General features: G+C 42.6%; 1 protein-coding gene across 2 annotated transcripts in view; it reads right to left on the bottom strand.

Annotated features, from left to right (window-relative positions):
- Positions 1–21,312, bottom strand: part of LOC129323834 (nesprin-2-like) — a 256,004-nt gene that overhangs the window by 147,173 nt on the left and 87,519 nt on the right. For both annotated transcript variants that reach the window (XM_054970582.1, XM_054970583.1), the window contains 7 exons: positions 19,707–19,875; positions 16,246–16,401; positions 14,620–14,760; positions 11,769–11,951; positions 9,287–9,424; positions 7,497–7,682; positions 21–146 (listed from right to left, as the gene is read on the bottom strand). In XM_054970582.1, coding sequence (XP_054826557.1) covers positions 21–146; positions 7,497–7,682; positions 9,287–9,424; positions 11,769–11,951; positions 14,620–14,760; positions 16,246–16,401; positions 19,707–19,875 — 1,099 coding nt within the window. The remainder of the gene's footprint in view (positions 1–20; positions 147–7,496; positions 7,683–9,286; positions 9,425–11,768; positions 11,952–14,619; positions 14,761–16,245; positions 16,402–19,706; positions 19,876–21,312) is intronic.

Raw genomic sequence — 21,312 nt, 5'->3', positions numbered from 1 at the left:
TTAAAAACACGAATATTCACCTGGCCATGTTTAAGATGCTCCTTGGGAGAAAATTCTAGGGAGTCTTCAGAAGGGGACAAGATAGTCTTAATTTTGTCCACATCCTTCTCCATTGTCCTAACTTCAGTTTCAATAGCTTCCACCTCCTATACATAGAGAGAAAACAGTCCAATTAATTGTAGGAGTAACTAAACGGTGAGAGGCAAGAAGGACATGGATACAACAATTTCCTCTGTTGTTTGTTTGTGGAATCAGTTATCCAGAGGTACACTGACTGTTTCATCATCGAGGTTCTGTTTAGAGTATCTCTACACAAGACATCTTACACGGGGACGCTCAAGGGACTTACTTTCTGTGTGGTCTTATATTCAAGTGTACTCTGTCTCCCTAGCAGCGCATGTATATCCACAATGGGAGAACGAGTGTAAGATCTTTCACTTGAGCATCCCTGTTTAAGATGTCTTGTGTAGAAAGGCTCTTAGTTACCATGGAAAACATAACACTAGTCAAGATTCATTTGAAATGCGTATATCCCTGCCATCTCCTCAGACTCAAGTTGGCAAATGAGCTGCTATACCAGGTTGGAAAGACACAAAATTTAACAGTCCAATTAGCAAGATTAAAAACACGCACACACAAAACCCAGAGAATTAAAAGAAAATGATATGTCTTAAAGGCGCAAAGGCACATAATTAAAGGCATACATAACACTGAATTTTGTTAAACAAACAAAGCCAAACATGCTGAAACGGCTTAGGACAGATTTTGTTCAGAAACAATAGGGATCTTCTTAAGTTTTTACGAGCTCTTAAAGAATACATGGAATTCGTGCAAAAAACGAATTTCCCTTAACCCAAGAAATCAGATGTGTGTATCCCCTTACACACACAAAGAGCTATCCCAGCCACTGAAGCCTATATTTTCACAAAACACTTGTTACTAGCTCTGCTTATCTGAAGGTGATGTACTACAAAGGCAAGTTCTTGAGATCCTAAATCAGCCATTTTAAAGTTTATTTAGCAAGAAGCTAACAGGGCAGTAAATGTCACAACTTTACACAGGAAGGAGAGCCGAAAGGCAACTTCTGTAGCCAGTTTTTAACTCCTTCACTCTAGCAGCCTATACCACCTCCTACCAGGAGGAAGACTTCTTTTTTTCCCTTTTGGTTGCCTCTACAAAGCAGTCTTTTCTATATAAACTGACAAGATTTTTTATAGGCCTCAGTCAACTCATATTTACCACATAGAGCAGCTTGGCCTTTAAAGGCAGGGTGGAAAACAAAGCTTCAGAGACCAAAGTGCTTATGCAATGAATATTTTTAAAAGCTTAAGCATCCATAATATATCCTAAGATGGAATAGTGTTGAACTAGGGACTGGAAGACCTAGGTTCATATCGCCACTCTTCCATGGAAGCTCGCTGAGTGCCCTTGGTCCAATCATTCTCCCTCAGCCTAACCTACCTCAGAGGGTGGTTGTGAGGATAAGGTGGAGGAGGGGAGAGAGATGTACGCTGTGGAATTTTCAAAAATAATCAAGTCATTAAGCAGTGGTAAGCAGCTTCCACAAAAACAATATCCATTTGGGTTAAGAAAAGACAACGGAAAGCATGTCTGGTCACACTTAACTGGACTGGTCGCTATGCCTGCAGGTTTGAAAAGCAATTTCCTATGACTGAGGGCCAAGCTACAAGTGACAAATGACACTTGCCTGGCAAGTGAACAGACTCACGTGTATTCCTCCCTGTTCACTTGCCATTCACTTGCGCTCCACTTGATCCAGGGTCATTCGTCACTTGTAGCTTGGCCCTCAACCTGGTGCCTTTCCCAGGTCAGCTCCTTGATCTTAATGAAGCAGATAATCTCTCCCGCAAAGATTTCTCTGCAGCTTGCTTCTGTGATGCTCTGTCTTGTCCTTCTTTCAACTCTTGTTATTTGATCTTTGGTTCTCTCTTTAAATAGTTTAGATCTGCTACTCCTCCCACACGGATCTTGACCAATAAGTAAAGGCAACTCTAAGTCTCAATGATCAACTTCTGTCTCCTTGGTTTATTTCTCCAGAGCCACAAGTGAAAGTTTTTTACTTTCTTTTTCCTAGGCTGACTTATTGACCTTTCTACCTGAAACCGATCCACCCAGATCTTAAACAATAAATAATGGCAACTCAATTACTAACATCTGTCTCTTTAGTTTTATTTCTCCAGAGCCAGAAATGACAGTTTCTTTTGCTTTCTGTTTCCTCAGCTGACTTTTTGACTTTTCTACCTGAAACCTGAAATTGATCCACCCGGAGCTTACCTAATAAGCGGTTTTCTGGTGAAAGAGGTGGGGGAACTCTCACCCGGGGCAACTCCTACACAAGCATGCATGGAAAGCGTGCACATGCTCCTGGGACCACACAATGACATCACTTCTGGGAAGTGATGTCATCATGCATGGCACAGCCACACTCCCCATGAGAAAGAGAAAGGAAAAAAGGAAATAAAGAAGGAAAGGGAAAGGAAGGGAAGGAGGAACGAAAGAGAGAGAGATTGAGAAAGGAAGGAAGGATGGAAGGAAGGAAGGAAGAAGGGAGAGACATGGAAAGAAGGAAAGAGGAAGGAAGAGAGGGAGGAAGGAAGGAAGGAAAAGAAGGAAAGACATGGAAAGAAAGGAAGGAAGGAAGACAGAAAGGAAGGGAAAGAAAAGACATAGAAAGAAGGAAAGAGAAAGGGAGGGAAGGCTTCAACTGGGAGGGGGGAATCCCCCTCCTCTCGGCTGAGGTTCAAAGCCAGTTTGAGGCTTCCCTGGCTTCAGCTTCCCCCGTCCTCTCAGCTGAAGTTTAAAGCCCATTTGTGGCTTCCCCTGACCAGCTGAAGAGCGGGGATTAAAGAGCTCCGTTCCCGCAGCTTGCCAAGCAGAATGGAGCTCTTTTAACCATCTGCTCTTCAGCTGGTGGGAGGAATTCCTCTGACCAGCTGAACAGCAGGGGTTAAAGAGCTCCTTTCCCTTGCAAGCTGGTCAAGGCCACCTGAACACGTGACTACTTTGCAGAGCTGCCAGAACGCCATTCCAGTGCATTCCGGCAGAAAAAAGGCCTGCCAATAAGTAAAGACAACTCTAAGTTTCGACTATCAACATCTCTCATCATTTTATTTCTCTAGAGCCGCAAGTGATAGGTTCTTTTGCTTTCTATTTCTTAGGCTGACATTTTGACCTATTTACCTGAAACTGCTCAGCCAGAATCTTGACTAATAAGTAAAGGTAACTCTAAGTTTCAGCTTTCAACATCTGTCTCCTGCTGTTTTATTTCCCCAGAGCCATAAGCACCACTTTCTTTTGCTTTCTACTTCCTAGGCTGACATTTTGACATTTCTACCTGAAACTGATCCAAAACTCAGATAATTCCCCAACCACAAAGCAACCTTTTCACACATGAATGTAACACAAAAAATGGTGGAATCTGTCCCAATCCTTCATAGTAAGATTATCAGTAATCACTGAAGCTAAGAATTGTTCATTATTATAACCAGTGTTGTTGTTTTTAACGTATCATTCAACTTTGCTAGCAATGTTTAAAAGAAGACATGATCCAGACAAAACAGAACTTTGGAATGCATTATGAAATTTCTTCTTGTTAGCTGAGGAGGGAATCCAGGTTGGATTATGCCTCCAACCTGTTCTGCAAGCAGGACTGTGTTAATTAGTGGAATCTTTATTTTTTTAATCATTGGAGAGAGTGGCATTCCAAATTCAGGAGCAACTTGCCCGCAGTGTGCAAGGCATCGCCCACGAGTAGGAAGAAAAGTTAACAATTTAGAAGTAAGGTTAGAGGGGAAACATTTGAGACAGAAGTAATTAACCTGCTAATAGGAGAGGTTCATGTTTGGATCTGGTTTCCCCACCATCCAAAGATAAATAGAAACCTTTATGCTAAGTTTCAGTTGCTCCATTCTCTATTGGTAGAGGAGGGAATTCAAGTTGGGATGCTGAATAGCAGTATGTGAATCCTGGGAGGATAATTGATTCACTATTAGACATGTTTTATGGGGAAGGACATGGCTCAATGGTAGAACATCTGCTTTGCTTGCAGAAGGTCCCTGGTTCAATCCCTGGCATCTCCAGCAGGGTGATGTGAAGGACCTCTGCCTGAGAACCTGGAGAGATGCTGCCAGTCTAAGTAGACAAGAATGACCACGATGAGCCAATAACAACAACAACAACAACATTCGATTTATATACTGCCCTTCAGGACAACTTAATGCCCACTCAGAGAAGTTTACAAAGTATGCCATTATAATCCCCACAACAGAACACCCTGTGAGGTGGGTGGGGCTGAGAGAGCTCTGACAGAGCTCTGAGAGAGCTGAGACTGACCCAAGGTCACCCATCTGGCTTCAAGTGGAGGAGTGGGGAATCAAACACGGCTTCTTACAAGCTAAGAGTTGATTGGTCTCAGAGAAACATCTGGCAGACCTGACAGCTACTAAAAAGGCCAGCATGAAAGAGCAGTTGTCCAGAGATGCTGTGTGCATGTGTTCAGAGGAAGCTTTGGTCAAAATGTCTGATACGTTGATGGCACAAAAGAAATTTTGATCTCTTTGAGTTTAGGATCAAAGTCAGAGCAGAAATTTGGTATGGCAAAGTAACTGCTGGGAGGACTTGGACTAAAGAAAAGTCAGTACATCTGTGGGCCTGGCAGACTGGCATGCAACATGACTGTGGCAACAATCCCACGTAAATGCCCTTTAGTTTGTTACATACATATGATTCATGAAATCTCTGTGTAAAAAGCTAAAACAGTATCCATGATTACCGGATTTTGGTACCTTCATTGATCTGATAGTTTCTGCTCAACTTCCATCCAAAGAGGCAGAACCAAGCTAGATCCGGGTAGAAGAATTAGCCTTGTTGTAGAAGGTCACCAGCTGGCAGAATCTGCAATAGATGCATCCCACCACATCTCAAAGCATGGGTGCAAGCAGTTTCCTTACGGGGGGGGGCTCCTTCTATGCCTCAGGATTGCTGTGCAGTTGGCAAGTTGTCACAAGACACTTCTAGTGCTCAGCTCTGAGCCTTTCCCATGAGGCAGGCGACCAGAGTCTTGGGTATACGTGGCATGACATGCCACTCTTAAAATATACAGCGCATTTTGGAAGGGCAGCAAAAAACATGTCTGTCTTTAACTCTTCCCACAAGGCTTCAGAGAATTAGCAGAAATTGGCTTCACTCTTATTTCTCTCTCTCTTTTTACAACAGTCTGAAACCCTGTTGAAAAGGCAAGAGATCGGATGGAAAATAGTGGCAAGAATTGTCAGGAATTCCACAGAAGAAGAAATGGGAGAATAAAAGTAAAGCAACTGAATTTTATAGAAAAGGCCTAGGGCGGGGAGGGGGGGGGACTACCTCGCCTTGGAGCAGACAGAACTGGAATGTTATTCTCTGCAGCGGCTAATGACTCATTAGTGTAATCCTGTCTGTGCCAGCTGAGAGGAGAAACCCAACATGGATTCACTTCTCCGCAAATAAAACAGCCTCAGAGTAAGAGCCAGAAAATGTGTTGATGGGTTGCTCATCCCTTGGAAATCTCACTGATTGAGCGGCACCAAGGAAACACCATCTCACTACAAGCATCATAATTACTTTCAGTGTAGAACTGAACTGGTTTCCCAATGAAAAGGGTTTCAGCAGACACAGACACAGAGAGAGAAAAATGCCACTCAACGTTCATCGAAAATAACAACCCAAAGCAGGTTCCTAAAGAATAAAAGTCTGGATAGTTTCTCTCTGTCGTTGATATGTCACGTCAATTTACTTGTGCTTTGTTTACTGAAGGCATTGTTTATTGAATTTCCCAGCTATTGATCCTATTGGCTTACTCTGTGTAATCCGCCTTCAGCCATAGTGAGAAAGGCGGACTATAAATAACAAATAAAATAAGAAACATTTGGTATTTTCCTCTTGTTTAAAAATATTTTACATTAGTTTACATGCAACATTTAATCAACTAATTAGTTAGATAATTTTTTAAAAAATTGTTGACTGACTAAAAGGGTGCCCAACTAACAGGCAACATTTTTTAGAAGTATTGTACACGATCCAGTGTGATACAGAAGTTGGAGTGCTGACCTAGGGCTTGTGAGAGAGATATAAATCCTCACTCACCCATGAAGTTAATTGGTTGCCCTTGGGCAACTTGAACTCTTCCCATGAACTCCTTGGAAGAAGGACAAAATAAAAATGGGCGGGATAAACACTTAGACTGCAATAACTCTGCATAGGATTGCACTGCAAACACTTAGGTTTAATTAGTCACTTCAGGTGACAGCTCCTAATTTTTATGTGCTACTTCTGGTTGATTAAGAAAAAAAAATTCGCATGCGCAAGCGAAAAACTCCCCACATCGGTAAACAATCGAATTGATATGGTGCAGTGCTCAGAGTGCTGGACTAGTTAGCACCTGGAAGTACTAACTACTACTGGAGGTAGTCATTCTCTCTCAAACAATGTAGCTTGTTGTGGGGGTAAAATGAGAAAAGGGCTTGGATAAAAATGCATAGATAACTAGAAACCACCTATACGTACAAGACATCAAGCCCACCCCTCTGCAGTTCTACAGGGGAGATACAAAAAGGTTCGGAGGGAAGATAGGTTGTGTCCTTGTGGTATAGGGGAAATTGAAACTATAGGACATTGCACCTATTATCAAGAAATTCATATTGTTTCCCTCGTAATCAATAGGCACCCTGGCCACTTAAAATTTGGTTATACCAGAATGCTGTTAATAGATGAAAACCCAAAGATTACATCATGTAGCATGAAGGTTTTTGCAGCAAAAATCCGCCAGTTATGGAAGGTATACAAATATGTGAAGTGCTTTTATTGTATTTTAATTTTGTGTGATATTTTAAGTAATGTGAAAGCTAATCATTTTTACCTCTCTGTTTACCTTGAGAATAAGAATGCTGTTACGTTTTATACCAGTCTAGGACCGTTTTAATAAAGATTGATTGATAGAACCACCTAGATAACATTCTGTATAATCAAGCAGTCAGCAACCTTTAACAATTAAACAGCCAAACTACATTAAAATTCAGAGCAAGGGCTCGACGAGCCAGTTTGAGAGAGCCCAGCACAACTGAAGCTTTGCAACTTGACATTACTAATAACTGACATGCTGAATAATAATCCATAAAGTTTCTGCAGCACAAATGCTGGTTGTTGAGCATCCTTGATTAAGAAGCAGTACATACGAGGTCTCGCAATAAGTGATAAATATACTCAGGAGGCTGCATAAATCTAAGCGTGATTCGCACTTCAATTCCTGGCAAATACTCACCTCTATCATTTCTCATTCTGTAAAGCATCTCTAAGAAGCCCTTTAGTCCCATAAAAACCTCTGCCTGCCATTCCAGTCATACACTCGTTACATCTCATCTACTCTTCCAATATACCTTAACTTTAAGATCTCATTTTCTTTTTTAAAGAGCCATATTTGGTTCCATACCAGCCACACTTACATCAGCCAAGTGCTGGATATGGGGGAGAATTCCCACTATCTTTTGCTGTAAGGCTTTAACTTGCTCATTCACTTCATTCAACTGCTGCACCATACTGTCGGTGTCAATCAAAGCGGACAACTCATCCAGTTCTGGGTACATAGTGCCAAGGATGTTTTGCTTTTGCTCCGAATCTTCCAATGCCATCTGGGGGGAGGGGGTAAAATAAAATTTTAAAAATCACAACTCATGGAGAGGCACTTTCATGTTCAAATAAAAACAACCCAGCAATTTGTGAATCCTGCAGACGCAGGTTAAAAGCAGTAATTTAGATGCCCGCAAGGGGACATTAAGATCGAACAGATTTTTAATGTATGTTCAAGGAAGAAAGAGAACATGGCGCTTTTCACACTGCTTACCTGCTCCCAGGACGTTGCAAAATATCACACAAAAACCACAGACGATAGCATCGTCTCACAAGAGTTTTGCACGACATCGCAAGAAGATGCTATCTTCCGCGTTTTTTGCGTGATATTTCGCAACATCCCGGGAGCAGGTCAGCAGTGTGAAAAGGGCCCAGATCAAAATGGACACAATCCAGAGCAGGGATCCCCCACATAGTTGCTGTGGGTGCCATGGCACAACCAACACCTTTCCTAGCTCCCAACAAGTGTTTTCTTGGTTCCCACTAAGTGGTTTTAGAAAATGAGTGGAGCCAGATCAGGCGGGGCTTTTGCCCAGCAGGGCTTCTTATTGGCCACTGGAGATCTGATTGGCTGTGCAGATTTTTTAAAAAGTTGCTTTGGTAGCAGCCACCGCCACAGCACAAAAATCTTCACTACATCATTGAAAATAAGCGGTGTGTGTGCAAGGAAATATTTTTAAACAATATGTTCATTTTAAAAGGCATCCTGTTAATCAGAGCTTCTGCCCTGTTGAACAGTTACCGTTACAGTTATGCATGATCTCACTACTTGATATCGTGTGGCCGGCTCCACCTCTTATGATGGCCATTTTGGGGTTGGCTCTACCTCTTGTGGCAGCCATTCTGTGGTTGTGCCCACCACCCTGTGTCAGAATTCCAAAAGTGCCCACAGCCTCAATAAGGTTGGGGATCCCTGATCTAGAGTATCCCCAAAACCATCCCCCTACATTGCACTGAAATCTACTGTTACAATTCCTCCAATTGTTTCAATAAGAGCCCTGCTTTGTTACACAGAGCTTTTCTTGTGGCTTTGAACAGTATGTAGTTGCCCCAATCTATCAAGGAAGGCCAACGCACCAAAGCAGACTTCTGCATGTAGGTTTTCCACCTGGATCGGGAGTTGATTGCATATGCATAGAATAAATGCGGAAGCACATCCGGATATGGATTTGCATAGGAACAAGCACCCAGAAGCAAAATGTCCACTCTGGAGGCCACTGGCAGTGAAATCCTAAGCAGAGTTACTCCAGTCAAAGCTGACTGAAGCCAAAGGGCTTAGACTGGAGTAACTCTGCTTAGGATTTCACTGTCAATGTGTGGCGTGTGAATGAGGCATTCCCATTTTTTCCACTGTGCACTGGAAAGTGCATTCCCGTGCCTTCTCCGGGGCTAGCCAAAATTGCCTCATTTGTTGGGAGTGAAGTATAACTGGATCAGCATCATGGAATGAGCTCTGGTTCTAAAACATTTTCTGAGTTTTAAAAACTTATTTAAGTGTGACATCAGGTGTTCAGGCATGCAAGGAAAGCAGGAGACAAGTACTTTAAGGCCAAGCAACATTTATATACTTGAGCTCCTTGCACAGGAAAAATGCAGATCCGCTTACTTGAAGTGCACTGGCATGTTTATTCAAAGCTTTTGCAGAGTCGCTCTTGGCCTCCTCTGTCAGCAGCCGGTTGGTGTTTTCAAGCCAGGCTCGGGTGCTCTTCAGCAGTTCATCACTTTCTTCCATCTTGCTGGCAGCCTTTAAACATAAAACATCGCTTACGATACTGCATAAGGAGCAAATGATTGAGTGCTGCCGCAAAAAATTGTTCTCCGGCATTTACAATGCCGTCGGTGATAGTCACATTCAAAAACGACACTTTGACCACGATTTCCATTCCTGGCTTGGGAAGAGAGTGGCAGGAGAGGAATGAGTAAGAGAAGGGCAAGAGTAGGGGGGGGGAATAACTGGAGGCAGTAAGAAGAATGTTAAGCAGGCACACGCGGTACGGAAGCCTCTTCAACTCTCCTCCTCTGGAATCTTTTTGCAGGCGTTGTGTTCGCATTTCTCAGATATTATTCTAGGAACCATGAGGGCTAGCCACCTGCTTTTTAAAAAGTACATATGGACGTTCAGATGGGCCCAGGGTATTCAAGCGAGGTATCCAGTTTTGCAAAAGCCACACATGCATAACTGTAGGGGGCAAATTCCCCAAAACTTTGTGGTGATGATGTATTGTCGAAGGCTTTCACGGCCGGAGAACGATGGTTGTTGTGGGTTTTCCGGGCTGTATTGCCGTGGTCTTGGCATTGTAGTTCCTGACATTTCGCCAGCAGCTGTGGCTGGCATCTTCAGAGGTGTAGCACCAAAAGAGGTGCTACACCTCTGAAGATGCCAGCCACAGCTGCTGGCGAAACGTCAGGAACTACAATGCCAAGACCATGGCAATACAGCCTGGAAAACCCACAACAACCATTTGTGGTGATGACTTGGGCACAATGAATTCTGCATATGTGGGGGCAGCATCATTCTCATCTGCATGAGGCAATGCTCCACACACAGAGCATCCCTTTGAGCCCTGAGACATTGCTGAGTGTCTGCAATCAGAACAGACAGCACTGGGTAAGATGGACCAATGACCCAACACAGTATAAAGCACATTAGCGTGTTCGAAATCCTAGAAAAAGAGAATGACCGTGTAGGAAGTATGTCTTATTCTGGTACAGATTTTGGGAGTTAGAAGATCTTAAAATACAATAATATGTGGATACGAACTGGATAAAGGAAGGGGACGCATTGTCCTGTGAAGTAAGCAGATACATTTTTGTAACATTCATGTTGTTACAGAAATTGTTTGGTTCCTTTATATATTGCATTAGGGCTGCTTCCAGGTCTGGGGGTGGGGGGGTATTGGGAAAAGAGTGCACAGGGGCCCCCTAGGCCCACTGCTTGGCTTCCCTTCTTGCCCTTCCCTGCCCGAGTGTCCTTCCTTTGCCCACTTACAAGCTCTCTCACCACCTGCAGTCACAGCTTCCCACGCTGTCTGTATGCTCTTTCCCCAATGGTGCTGGGTGCAGCTAGAACAACACGATTTGAGTCCAGTGGCACCTTAGAGGACCAACTAGATTTTCAGAGGGTAAGCTAGGAGTGCCACTGCTGTGGCCACTAGAAATGCTGATGCTTTATGCACCAACCACATGCCTTTCTCTAGCAATGCTAGGCAGCCTACGCAGCCAGCAGCAGAGGTGACAAAGCACTTGGAAGCAGGCAGTGGAAGGGTATGAGTCCTCCATTGGCTACCCATCAGTTACCATGCTCAGTTCAAGGTATTAGTTATTACATACAAAGTTCTTCATGGCTTTAGTCCGGCATACCTACGGGATCGCCTCCCTCCCTCCCTATGTTCCTCCACGGCAGCTTCGCTCATCTGAACAGGGTCTCCTGCAGGTGCCGGGCTGCACACGGGTGAAGTCAGCAGCAGCCCGTACAAGGGCTTTCTGTGGTGGCCCCTATCCTGTGGAATGACCTGCCTGAGGAAGTCAGAAGAGCCCCCACTCACCCGGCTTTCCATAAATGATGCAAAACCAAACTATTCAAAAGGGCTTTTTACTCAAATGGGAGGGCTGTATTGTAGGGAAGGGGTCTCAGATGCTTCGCTAATGAGTTAGGGACCATAGACTTCATCACTATAATGCCTTACATATTATCTGCTGCTTTAAATATGTACTCCTATGTACCACCAGTGCTCCATGTTGTCTAATGCTAGTCCTAGAACTGATTATGTTCTGCTTCAGTATTTTTTCTACTCTGTATTGGATTCCTGCTAATACTACGCCTTTTAAACTTGTTATCTATTTACTCTATGGTATTGTTTATGAAATGTCCTTGATACTGTATTGAAATGCACTTGATACTGATTGTACTAATCTCATACTGTGTAATCCGCCTTGAGTCTCAGTGAGAAAGGCGGACTATAAATGACATTAAATAAATAAATAAATCAGAGATGTGTGAGTAGCGAGACAGCAGCAGTGGGCCCTGCTAGAAGCCACGTGGCTGATGTCGGCCCTGCATTGTGTTACCTGCTCCAGCCATCTCTTACCCTGTTTATTTGAGCTGTTCTGCGCTCAGCACGCTGTGAGACCTGCTGGTACTGCTGCAGCGGTATCATCAAGCGATCCATCAGCTCCTGGGCCTGGCACGGGTCTTGCTCTACGATGTCTTGAACTTCTGAATCCAGCTCGTTCATTTTGTAATGCCAAAGGTCCAGCAAATCCCAGATTCTCTGCAGACATCAGACAGAGCATTCCAACTCAACCAAATGATCCCATTAACTAAATGAGAATGCCCAGCAAGGCTACCGTCTGTGATAATTTTGGAGCCGCTTGCGAGAGGGAAGAGCGATTTAGAAACAAGTTGAAGGTGACAGGATACCAGGTGGGATCCAAAATGCCATAGAGAAGGCAAAACTTGCATTCGTTGCTTCCCTCTTCCCACTGCAGGTCCCTGAAGTCCCACTGTCGGAGGTTTAGGGGATCCTTGCAGGAAAGAAACTGGAGTCTAGGGCTGCTTCCGCACATGGCGGATAATGCACTTTCAATGCATTTCAATCATTTGTAAGTAGATTTTCCTGTTTCATACAGGAAAATCCAGTTGCATAGGATTGCCAAAATGAACTGAAAGTGTGTTTTACCTAACGGGAAAGTAGCCTGTGTCTGCAGTGGGAGGGGGGCTTAGCAAAAATCACCCTCCCCCCCAACACACCAATGGTGTTGTCAACCCAGCAGCATAAGTGGGGTTCCCTAATAGAATGGGTGCAGCCCACTCTTTCTATCACATTTGCATGCTCCCCAAAAGCTCAGGGCCGTGTATAAGGTTTGTCCCACCCTCACTTTTATCCTCACAACGACTTTGCAAGGTAGGGTAGGCTAAAACAGACTGACTCCTCCACAGTCAACAAGCGGGCTTCACAACTGAGTACAGAATGGGACGCAGGTCTCCCAAATTGCAGCCCAACCCTTGAACGGATAAAGTGCGCTGGCTTTCATATAACCCGTCTTCATGCCCATAGCATACCTCTGAGAATAATAGCTCCTGAGGCTCAATGGCAATGGAATTGACTGCAGTGGCCTTAGAAAGGTCTAACTATGCTTACAATTGCACTTGTAAAGATCTGCCAAGTGACTTTCCAAAAGACTCCACTGTAGTTAGTAAAGCTTTATTGCTAGTATCATTCATGATCTTACTGGATTCTTTGTCAGGAATGAGGTGCAAGCAAGTATCAAGAACACAGATCATTCACAGGCTAGCATTCTCTCCCACCCCCTTCCCTAGAGGCTGGCTAATTCCGCTGGAAAGCATCTACGCAGGGGGATGACACACTGGGTTTCAAGGTTATGTGGGTTCCTGTCTCAGAGGCTAGGAGCAAGGATAGTCTAGGAGAGATAAGTTCAGGAACAAGCAGATCCATATCCCATGAGAGTGAAGAAACTACTTACAGCACAACTTAACTGTACAGATGAACATCCAGGCCCAGCCCCCAGGCCTGAGTATGGCAGATGCTGCCGGCATTTGACAGCACTGCTAGAGTGTTAGAAATAAAACTGAAGAAGACAGAAGAATAGGCAATACGTTTCCAGTTGATATCCCCCCCAAATTAAGGAACATTTGCCTTAGTTCCAAGTTAAGCATAGCACAGGAAAATTCTCAAGGGAAGGCAAGTATCTTTTCTTCCGGGTCACAGTCTCCATATTTCCAGAGGAGTTCGCCGTGTTAGTCTGTAGTAGCAAAATAGGAAAGAGTCCAGTAGCACCTTTAAGACTAACCAACTTTACTGTAGCACAAGCTTTTGAGAACCACAGTTCTCTTCATCAGATGCATCTGACGAAGAGAACTGTGGTTCTCGAAAGCTTATGCTACTGTAAAGTTGGTTAGTCTTAAAGGTGCTACTGGACTCTTTCCTAGTCTTCATATTCTCACACTCAGAGTGGAGTATTAAACGGAACAGCCCCCCAAAAACCTCGATTCAAATCCCTGCTTGGCCTTAAGACTCAGTGGATGGACATTTTCTTTCAGCTAAATGTACCTCAGAGGCTTTTTGTGAGGTTAAATGGGAGAACCTCTGGGCTGCCCCATTCCACTCTCCTTGGAGTAAGGGTAGGATACAGATCAATATGGCTGAGTGAATTCAGATCACTGGAAGTTTTCAGCGGTTACCCAAGGCTGAAATTAGGTGTTATGACGTATGGGCAGCTACCATTAAAAGGGCCCCTTTCCTATGAGGAAAGGCTGAAGAGTTTAGGACTTTTCGGTTTAGAAAAAAAACAGCTGCAGGGGTAGACATGACAGAGGTTTGTAAAATGATACACGTGGAAGAGGAAGTAGATAGATAGAACTATTTCCCTCACCCATAATAGTAGAAATAGAAATAGGGGACATTCAATGAAGTCAATGAGCAAAAGATTCCGGACAGAAAAAAATACTTCATTACTCAACAGGTAATTTCATTGCTGAATTCACTACCGGTGGGCAAAGTGATGGATATGAGCAGAGAGGGCTTTAAAAGGGGGCTCGAGAGATTCATGGAGGATAGGTCTACCAGTGGGTAAAGGGATAATCAAAAGCAACAAACCACTCAATAGTGGTGGCTATGGGGAAGCATCAGGGGTCGGTCTCGGCCTCTAGGTCCTGGTTGCTGGGCCTCCATAGCAACTGGTTGGCCACTGTGTGAGACAGGATGCAGGACAAGATGAAGCACTGGTCCAACCCAGCAGGGCTCTTCTTATATTCACTTTCTAGCCCTTTGGGAAAATAAGTCACTAAGGCTATCAAGTAGCTCCTCTTTGTTTATATGTCTTGCTTTCTATCCCCCTCCCACTTTCTCTACATATTAACAAAGAAACCTTTAGAGTTCTCCACAGGCAAATGGAGTTAAAAGCAAGGCAAGCTATTACCTTTTGTATTTCTTTTGCTTTCGTTATGTCTGCGCTCTTCTGCTGTAACATGTTTTCAACAGCTTGGAGGCCTTTATTAATGTCTTCTATTTTTTTATCTGTGGTGTAGTGAGGGGAATTTTTCAGGACTTCAGCGTTGACCTGAAAACAAGGGGAAAAAATAAAATCAGGAAGAAGCAAAGGTATGGAGGAAAAAGGAAAGAGAAATCCAGAAACGAAACCTTATTCGCTTTAGATGTTTCAATGAGGTTGGTTTCCCCGCCCCCCTCTTTGAGAGACAAATTCATTGGGAAATATTTACTGTTTCAGTAAAGCTGGAGGCCCACCATGAGATATGAGTAGTGGAATAATCTGCGACTCCTGCCCCTCAAAATATTGCCCCAAAGGATTTTCTATGGGGGCTTCAGCAAGTCACCTTTTCGTCTCCCCCCTTTAACTGATTCATCACTGCTTACAACATTCCATCCCTTCTGGGGCATATTTAGTCTTTTCGTAAATCGTCAGGCGTTTCTTTTTAGTTAATTTACAAAGTCGTATTTTTACGTATTCCTGGACTTGCTTGGGGGGTCCCCTGAGTATACAGAGACCCCCTATCTTGTCTGTGGATGGCCTCGTTGATTTTGTTATCCATACAAGGATTCAACGACTTTACTTTGATTACAGTGACATTGTACCAAAGCATTCTATCCCTCCTCTACGTCACCTCCTTTTCCCTATTCTTCCCCTGGTTTTATATCGCTCTTACTGCTCTCCACCCTTAAAAAAAAATTACTGTTAAACAGGTTCCTGAGGCTTAAGGAAACGATATAGTGTCTTATTTACATTTAGAAGGATAATCACTGGCTCATTTTGCTAACATTCCAAATCACAAAACATTTGCAAATAAAAACAAATTTACATGCAACTACTAATATAACAACAACAACAACAACAACAACAACAACAACAACAACAACAACAACAACAGATTTATATACCACCCTTCAGGGCAACTTAACGCCCACTCAGAGTGGTTTACAAAGTATGTTATTATTATCCCCACAACAATCACCCTGTGAGGTGGGTGGGGCTGAGAGAGCTCTGAGAGAGCTGTGACTGACCCAAGGTCACCCAGCTGGCTTTAGCAGAGGAATGGGGAGTCAAACCTGGCTCTCCAGATTAGAGTCCCGGCACTCTTAACCACTACACCAAACTGGTCAAAATGGTTGATATTATCTTCATGGCAGTGTTCTTTTACCAAGTAGGGCAACGCAACTAACATTAGCACTTAAGCCACCCAGGTTTTCAAAAAGGAAGATTCTCTAGGGGTCACATATGGATGTTTTAGAGAACTGAACATGCTATGTATGCTTTAGGGACTATGGAATAGTCTTGAGAGCTTGCAATGCTATTAAATTCTTAAAGCTACTCACTCTGCTCAGAACCTGGATAGGAGATTAATAAATATGGTAGTGAACAGCTCAGGAATGCCCCATGCACAGAGAGCTCTGCAAGTATAGTGCCTGGGGTGGGGGGAGAGACACCTGCTCTGAACTTCTGCATGGAATAGCACAATATACATACATTTAGCACGGAACCCAGAAAAAACCTATTTTGAGTTTTGAAATGGGTAAATGCTGCTTTTACCTTCTCTTCTAAGCCTTGTAAAATTTGCTTGCAGTCTTCCACACGTCTTTCAATCTCGACAGGAACTATTGTGTACATTTCAGAATACTTGATCCGTAACTTGTCCATGATCTGCTCAAAAGTTTGTTTCTGACTGTCAGTTGCTCTCTGGATCTCCTAAGAAAGGGAAGGATTTAATAGTCGTTGGTTGTTTTTAATCTATTGTGCTTAGGATACAGACGGGTCATTTTTTGAATTACAAAGCTTTGTTTGACTATGTAAGGCAAGCTGATTAAACCTGAGAGATGCTCGCTTTGTTCAGCCAGATGATGCTTTTCAGCTCATGAAGAATAAATTAAACCTGATACCATTTCATTGACCTGTCAAGGCAGATGAAATAATATCTCAGGCATATAAAAAACACCTCTGTGACTTCATAACATGCTCATTGCTAAAACGAAGGAAAACGTGAAAATATTTTTCCCCCCAGAAAAAGGTTGTAGCAGTAATAAAGGGCTGCTTAAAGTAACAGACTCAAATTCAGAGAATTCGTTTTTGTTTACTTAAACGAAACACCCCAGCAAAACAGAAGCTTCCAGTTCTGCAGAAAGAATATCGATTTCAGGCAGCAAAAGAAACCTGACAATCGTCTATTGCTTGTGGCCTAGAAACTTGATCCGATCTCTGTCCTCAGACAGAAATAACAGAAAAGAAACACATTTTGGGATATTTGTCTCGGATCTCCAGATGGAAAATGCATTTCGTTTGCAATTACTTTCCCCAAAGCTAGGAGGCATTTCAGCCTTTAAAAAGGCCCACCTTTTAGGTGGTGCCAGCATTTTTTTTAATAATTAAAAGAACTTAAAAGATAAATCCTTGAAAGAATTCCTGTATTACAGAAAACATGAAAAAAACACTAACATTCCTTCCTTTCCCCTATCTCAGTCACAGGGTAATCCCCAAGCAGTTATATCCTTCTAAGAGCCAAGCTACAAGTGACGCCTTACACAGGTTGGACACTTGTCAGCTTCCCTCAAGTTTTGATGGGAAATGTAGGCGTCCTGGTTTTACAGCTTGGCTCTCCATTACAGCTGCAAGATCAGGATGCTTACATTTCCCATCAAAAATTGAGGGAAGCTGACAAGTGTCCAACCTGTCAGGCGTCACTTGTAGCTTGGCTCTAAGCCTACTGAAATCAATGGACATTAACTCTGCTTAGATCTGCCCTGTATATATATTTGCATAAAAAGCTGCATCAGTCCTTTGAATGGCAGCTGACTAGAGGCAAAAGAAGAACTGAAATCCTGACTCTTTAACAGTTGTGAAAAAGAAGGAAGTTGGATGCACGTAGCAGATTGCACAGAGAGGAGAAAAACGGCATCCACTGAAATTCTCTCTTCCAAATAACTTTAAAGGACAGAAGCTTTTGCCTGGTTCAAACAACACTTTCCAACAGCCACTTGTGTATGTGTGGTACGGGGGGGGGTGTGAGATTGTGCACAACCCCATGACATCTGAATAGGGCGCATGCGCATCAACGATACAGTTGCACATGAACATATGAAGCTGGCTTGCAGTGAATCAGACCATCAAGGTCAGTATGTCTTCTCAGACCAGCAGCGGCTTTCCATGGTCTCAGTGTAAACCATATGCTTAATTAAGCCCTGTATGCGAGTGAAAAAGGCGGACTATAAATGACATAAATAAAATCACTGAACTTTGGTTCAGGCTGTAAATTGTTGCAGCCTGGTTCCAGCCTAGCTAAAAATTGTACTGACTTGTTAATTCAGAACTTGCAGGCCAGCGCCAGTTTTCAAGATATTCGGCCTTGAGAGGTTGCGTCTCACGGCTCCTATTAGGGGTGTGTACCCGAAAAAGATTCAGAAAACAATTCAGGATAACCCACTTTGGGATCTGTACGTTTAAAAGCTTCGGTACACTCCGTAGTGATTTGGGGATCTTTACAGAGCACACTGACGTTCAGAGCAACCCTTTTCATGCAGCCTTGCAAGCAGCAAGAAAAGGGATGCTTTAAACTTCCCACCCCGCTGCGTGGCGTTTGAAAGCGCCCCTTTGCATGCCGCTTGCAAGCAGATGAAAAGGAGTGCTTTAAGTTTCAAACACCTGCCGCTTGTTTCACCTGATGGGGGGGGAGGATGGGCTCCCCTTCAGGTGAAGCCTCTTTTCGTGCTGCTTGCAACCCGCGCCCATGGGGTAAAGCAAGTGTAACCCCTGTGAGGTTAATTGGTTTAGCTCAGTGGGGTGGAGTCAGAAGCTAGAGGCAGGCTGCTGAGGAAGAGGCTGTTTGCGGGGAGCTTAATAAATTATAAGCTCTTATCACCTTGAATAAGGTAATCAAATGTTGTATGTAAAATATGATTTAAAGTGGTGTTTGTGTGTTGTGTTTGGTTGGTGTTACTGGGATTGTGTTGTTTTTGCAGGGCTATGATTCCCAACAAGAAGACGGAAGCCTGGGGTACAGCTGCTTCAAATGGATGAGAGAGGACTCATCACTTCTTGGATGTTGAACTGTTTGCCTTTTCAAGGACATTGTTGATTTGGAGTTTTTTTTATGGTTGCACTTAAGAGTTTATTTTTTTTTTAAGTTGTATTTTATTAATTGTTAAAAAGTTTAAAAGAAAAAAAAGTGATTTCTTAAAATTTTGTGTAAGTTGCTTCCTAAGCCCTATAGAACCCATGAAAAGAGAAGTTACACAAGCGGTGTGGCATTTGAAAATGCCCAAGTATGGATTACAAATGCATAATGTGCAATATAAATGGGGTGAATGCTCCTCAAAAAAGATGGAAAATATTTTAATATTTGAAAAAATTGAGAGCTGACATCATTTGCTTGCAAGAAACTCATATCAGAAAAAAAGACATTAAGTATTAAAAAATTATGGGGCTTTGATTACGAAAAGACAGAGTTTGAAAAAGAGCTTTGTACAAATGACGAACATGTTATTTCCAAAATACATAAACTTTTGTTGAAATTTGAAATGGAAGAAGAATTTGTGAAAGATTGTAAGGTAAAATGGGCTAAAAATTTTGGGTATAATATACCAATGGACGTGCGGGAAAATATGTGGGCAAAGGGGCTCAAATTCACTTTGAGTTCCACACTTAAAAGAAAATTTCTATAAAATGATGTATCGGTGGTATACGTCTCCTGATAAATTAGCAAAAATGAGTAAACATATGTTAAACTAATGGTGGAAATGTGAGTAACATGAAGGAACATTTTATCATCTTTGGTGGACTTGCCTTTAAGCAAAAACAATTTGGTCACAAATTCATATGATAATACAAGAAATGTTGAAGATCACAATATACAATTTAAACCTTTTTGTTGGGACTAATGGATAAACAGTTGGAAAATAAACATAGTATCATTTCTATATAGGACCACTGCGGCTAGGCTTTTATATGCACAAAAATAGAAAAGTACAGTATTGCCTTCAACTGAGGACTGGACAACCAACCTCAAGTTTTGCTGTCCTGTCAGGAAGCGCCTCTAAGTCCATGTCGTGGAGCAAAGACACGGTGTCTTGCAATGAATTCTTCACTGCATCTATTTCGTCACTGGTCCTGACCCGGTCTTGAATCTCAGAGAGTACAGAATCCTTCTGCTTTTGAGCTTTTTGACAGAGCCTGAGAAAATTGGAACAATGGTCAGTAGAGGTTTTGACAAAAGCCAAAATCTAAGAAATGGGAAAGGTTCTTAAGAAACATTCTATCAATTCCTCTTTATCCATTTTCTCCCTGAAATCCCACAATCCACCCACCACCACCACTTTTTAAGAACTGGGAATCAGTTTCTAATCAATTCCATTTTGATCAAAGAGAAATTCAGAGAGAAGGAGCAGGAAGGGACGTTTTGCCTCCCTATAACAAGACTAGAAATGAGTGCCATTTCTCCTCATATGAAGGGAGCTCTGACTCACGAAAGATTACATCCTGAATATTTTGTTGGTCTCTAAGTGCCACTGGACTCAAATCCTGCTGTTTTACCAGATCTGTATCTTGCTTTTTTACAGGAATCCCCAAATCTGCACACGTTTGAAAAATGCGACACATACCAATAAAAAGCACCTTTTTTCATTTAAGAACGAGAACAATAAAATACTCACAGGTGGGAAAGGAGAACAGATTGACAAGGATAGATTTTTTTTAATATTGAACTTCGAGACAAAAGAAACCCAGAAACAAAATCTAAATCAAAGCTCGTTTCTGCCGCGCATGGAGGAGGGGAGAAATAGAAGGAGCAACTCTGAAAGGATTCAGGAAGAGACAAGTGATAGTATCCTTGCCTCCTTCCTCAAGTCTCTATCACAGGGCCCTAAAAAAAAAAATTCAAAGGGAGAATCTGACATGAAACTGCCAAATTAGGAATCTCTACGCATGGAACTTCCGGGACCACATGTGGTCTGGCCCTTTCATTCCAGTGCATGAAAACTGCACGTCTTTCATCTTGAAAGTATCTTCTTAAGCATTAATTTTGCCATTCAGTGCCAATACACATTTTCATCTATCTTTTGAAAATGCTTACACCCTTCTCTTTGTACAAATACGTACAAGGTGACCAACATAATAGATAACAGCATTATAAATAACAATAAAAGCAATAAAATTCTGCAATAAAACTTCAGCATAGCAGCAAAACCTGATTAAAACTAGCAGCTAAAACTATTAAAACAGCATCCAGTTAAAATACTAAGATTAATGGCCTGTAAAATCATTCTATACAGCAGCACAGGAAAAGACAATGAAACTTCCTAAATACAGCAGTCGCCAGTTTGATGTAGTGGTTAAGAGGGGCAGGACTCTAATCTGGAGAACCATGTTTGATTCCCCACTCCTCCACTAAAGCCAGCTGGGTGACCTTGGGAAAGTCACAGCTCTCTCAGTGCTCTCTCAGACCCACTCGCCTCACAGGGTGATTGTCATGATGATAATAACAACACATTTCGTAAATCACTCAGAGTGGGCGTTAAGTTGCCCTAAATGGCGGTATATAAACTGAATGTTGCTATTTTATTATTATTATTATTATTATTATTATTATTATTATTATTATTATTATTATTA

The sequence above is a fragment of the Eublepharis macularius genome, chromosome 2, assembly GCF_028583425.1.
Source record: "Eublepharis macularius isolate TG4126 chromosome 2, MPM_Emac_v1.0, whole genome shotgun sequence".
In the NCBI taxonomy this organism is placed as follows: Eukaryota; Metazoa; Chordata; class Lepidosauria; order Squamata; family Eublepharidae; genus Eublepharis; species Eublepharis macularius.
Note: the sequence above shows the minus strand (reverse complement) of the source record. Positions and strands in the feature narration are given on the sequence as shown.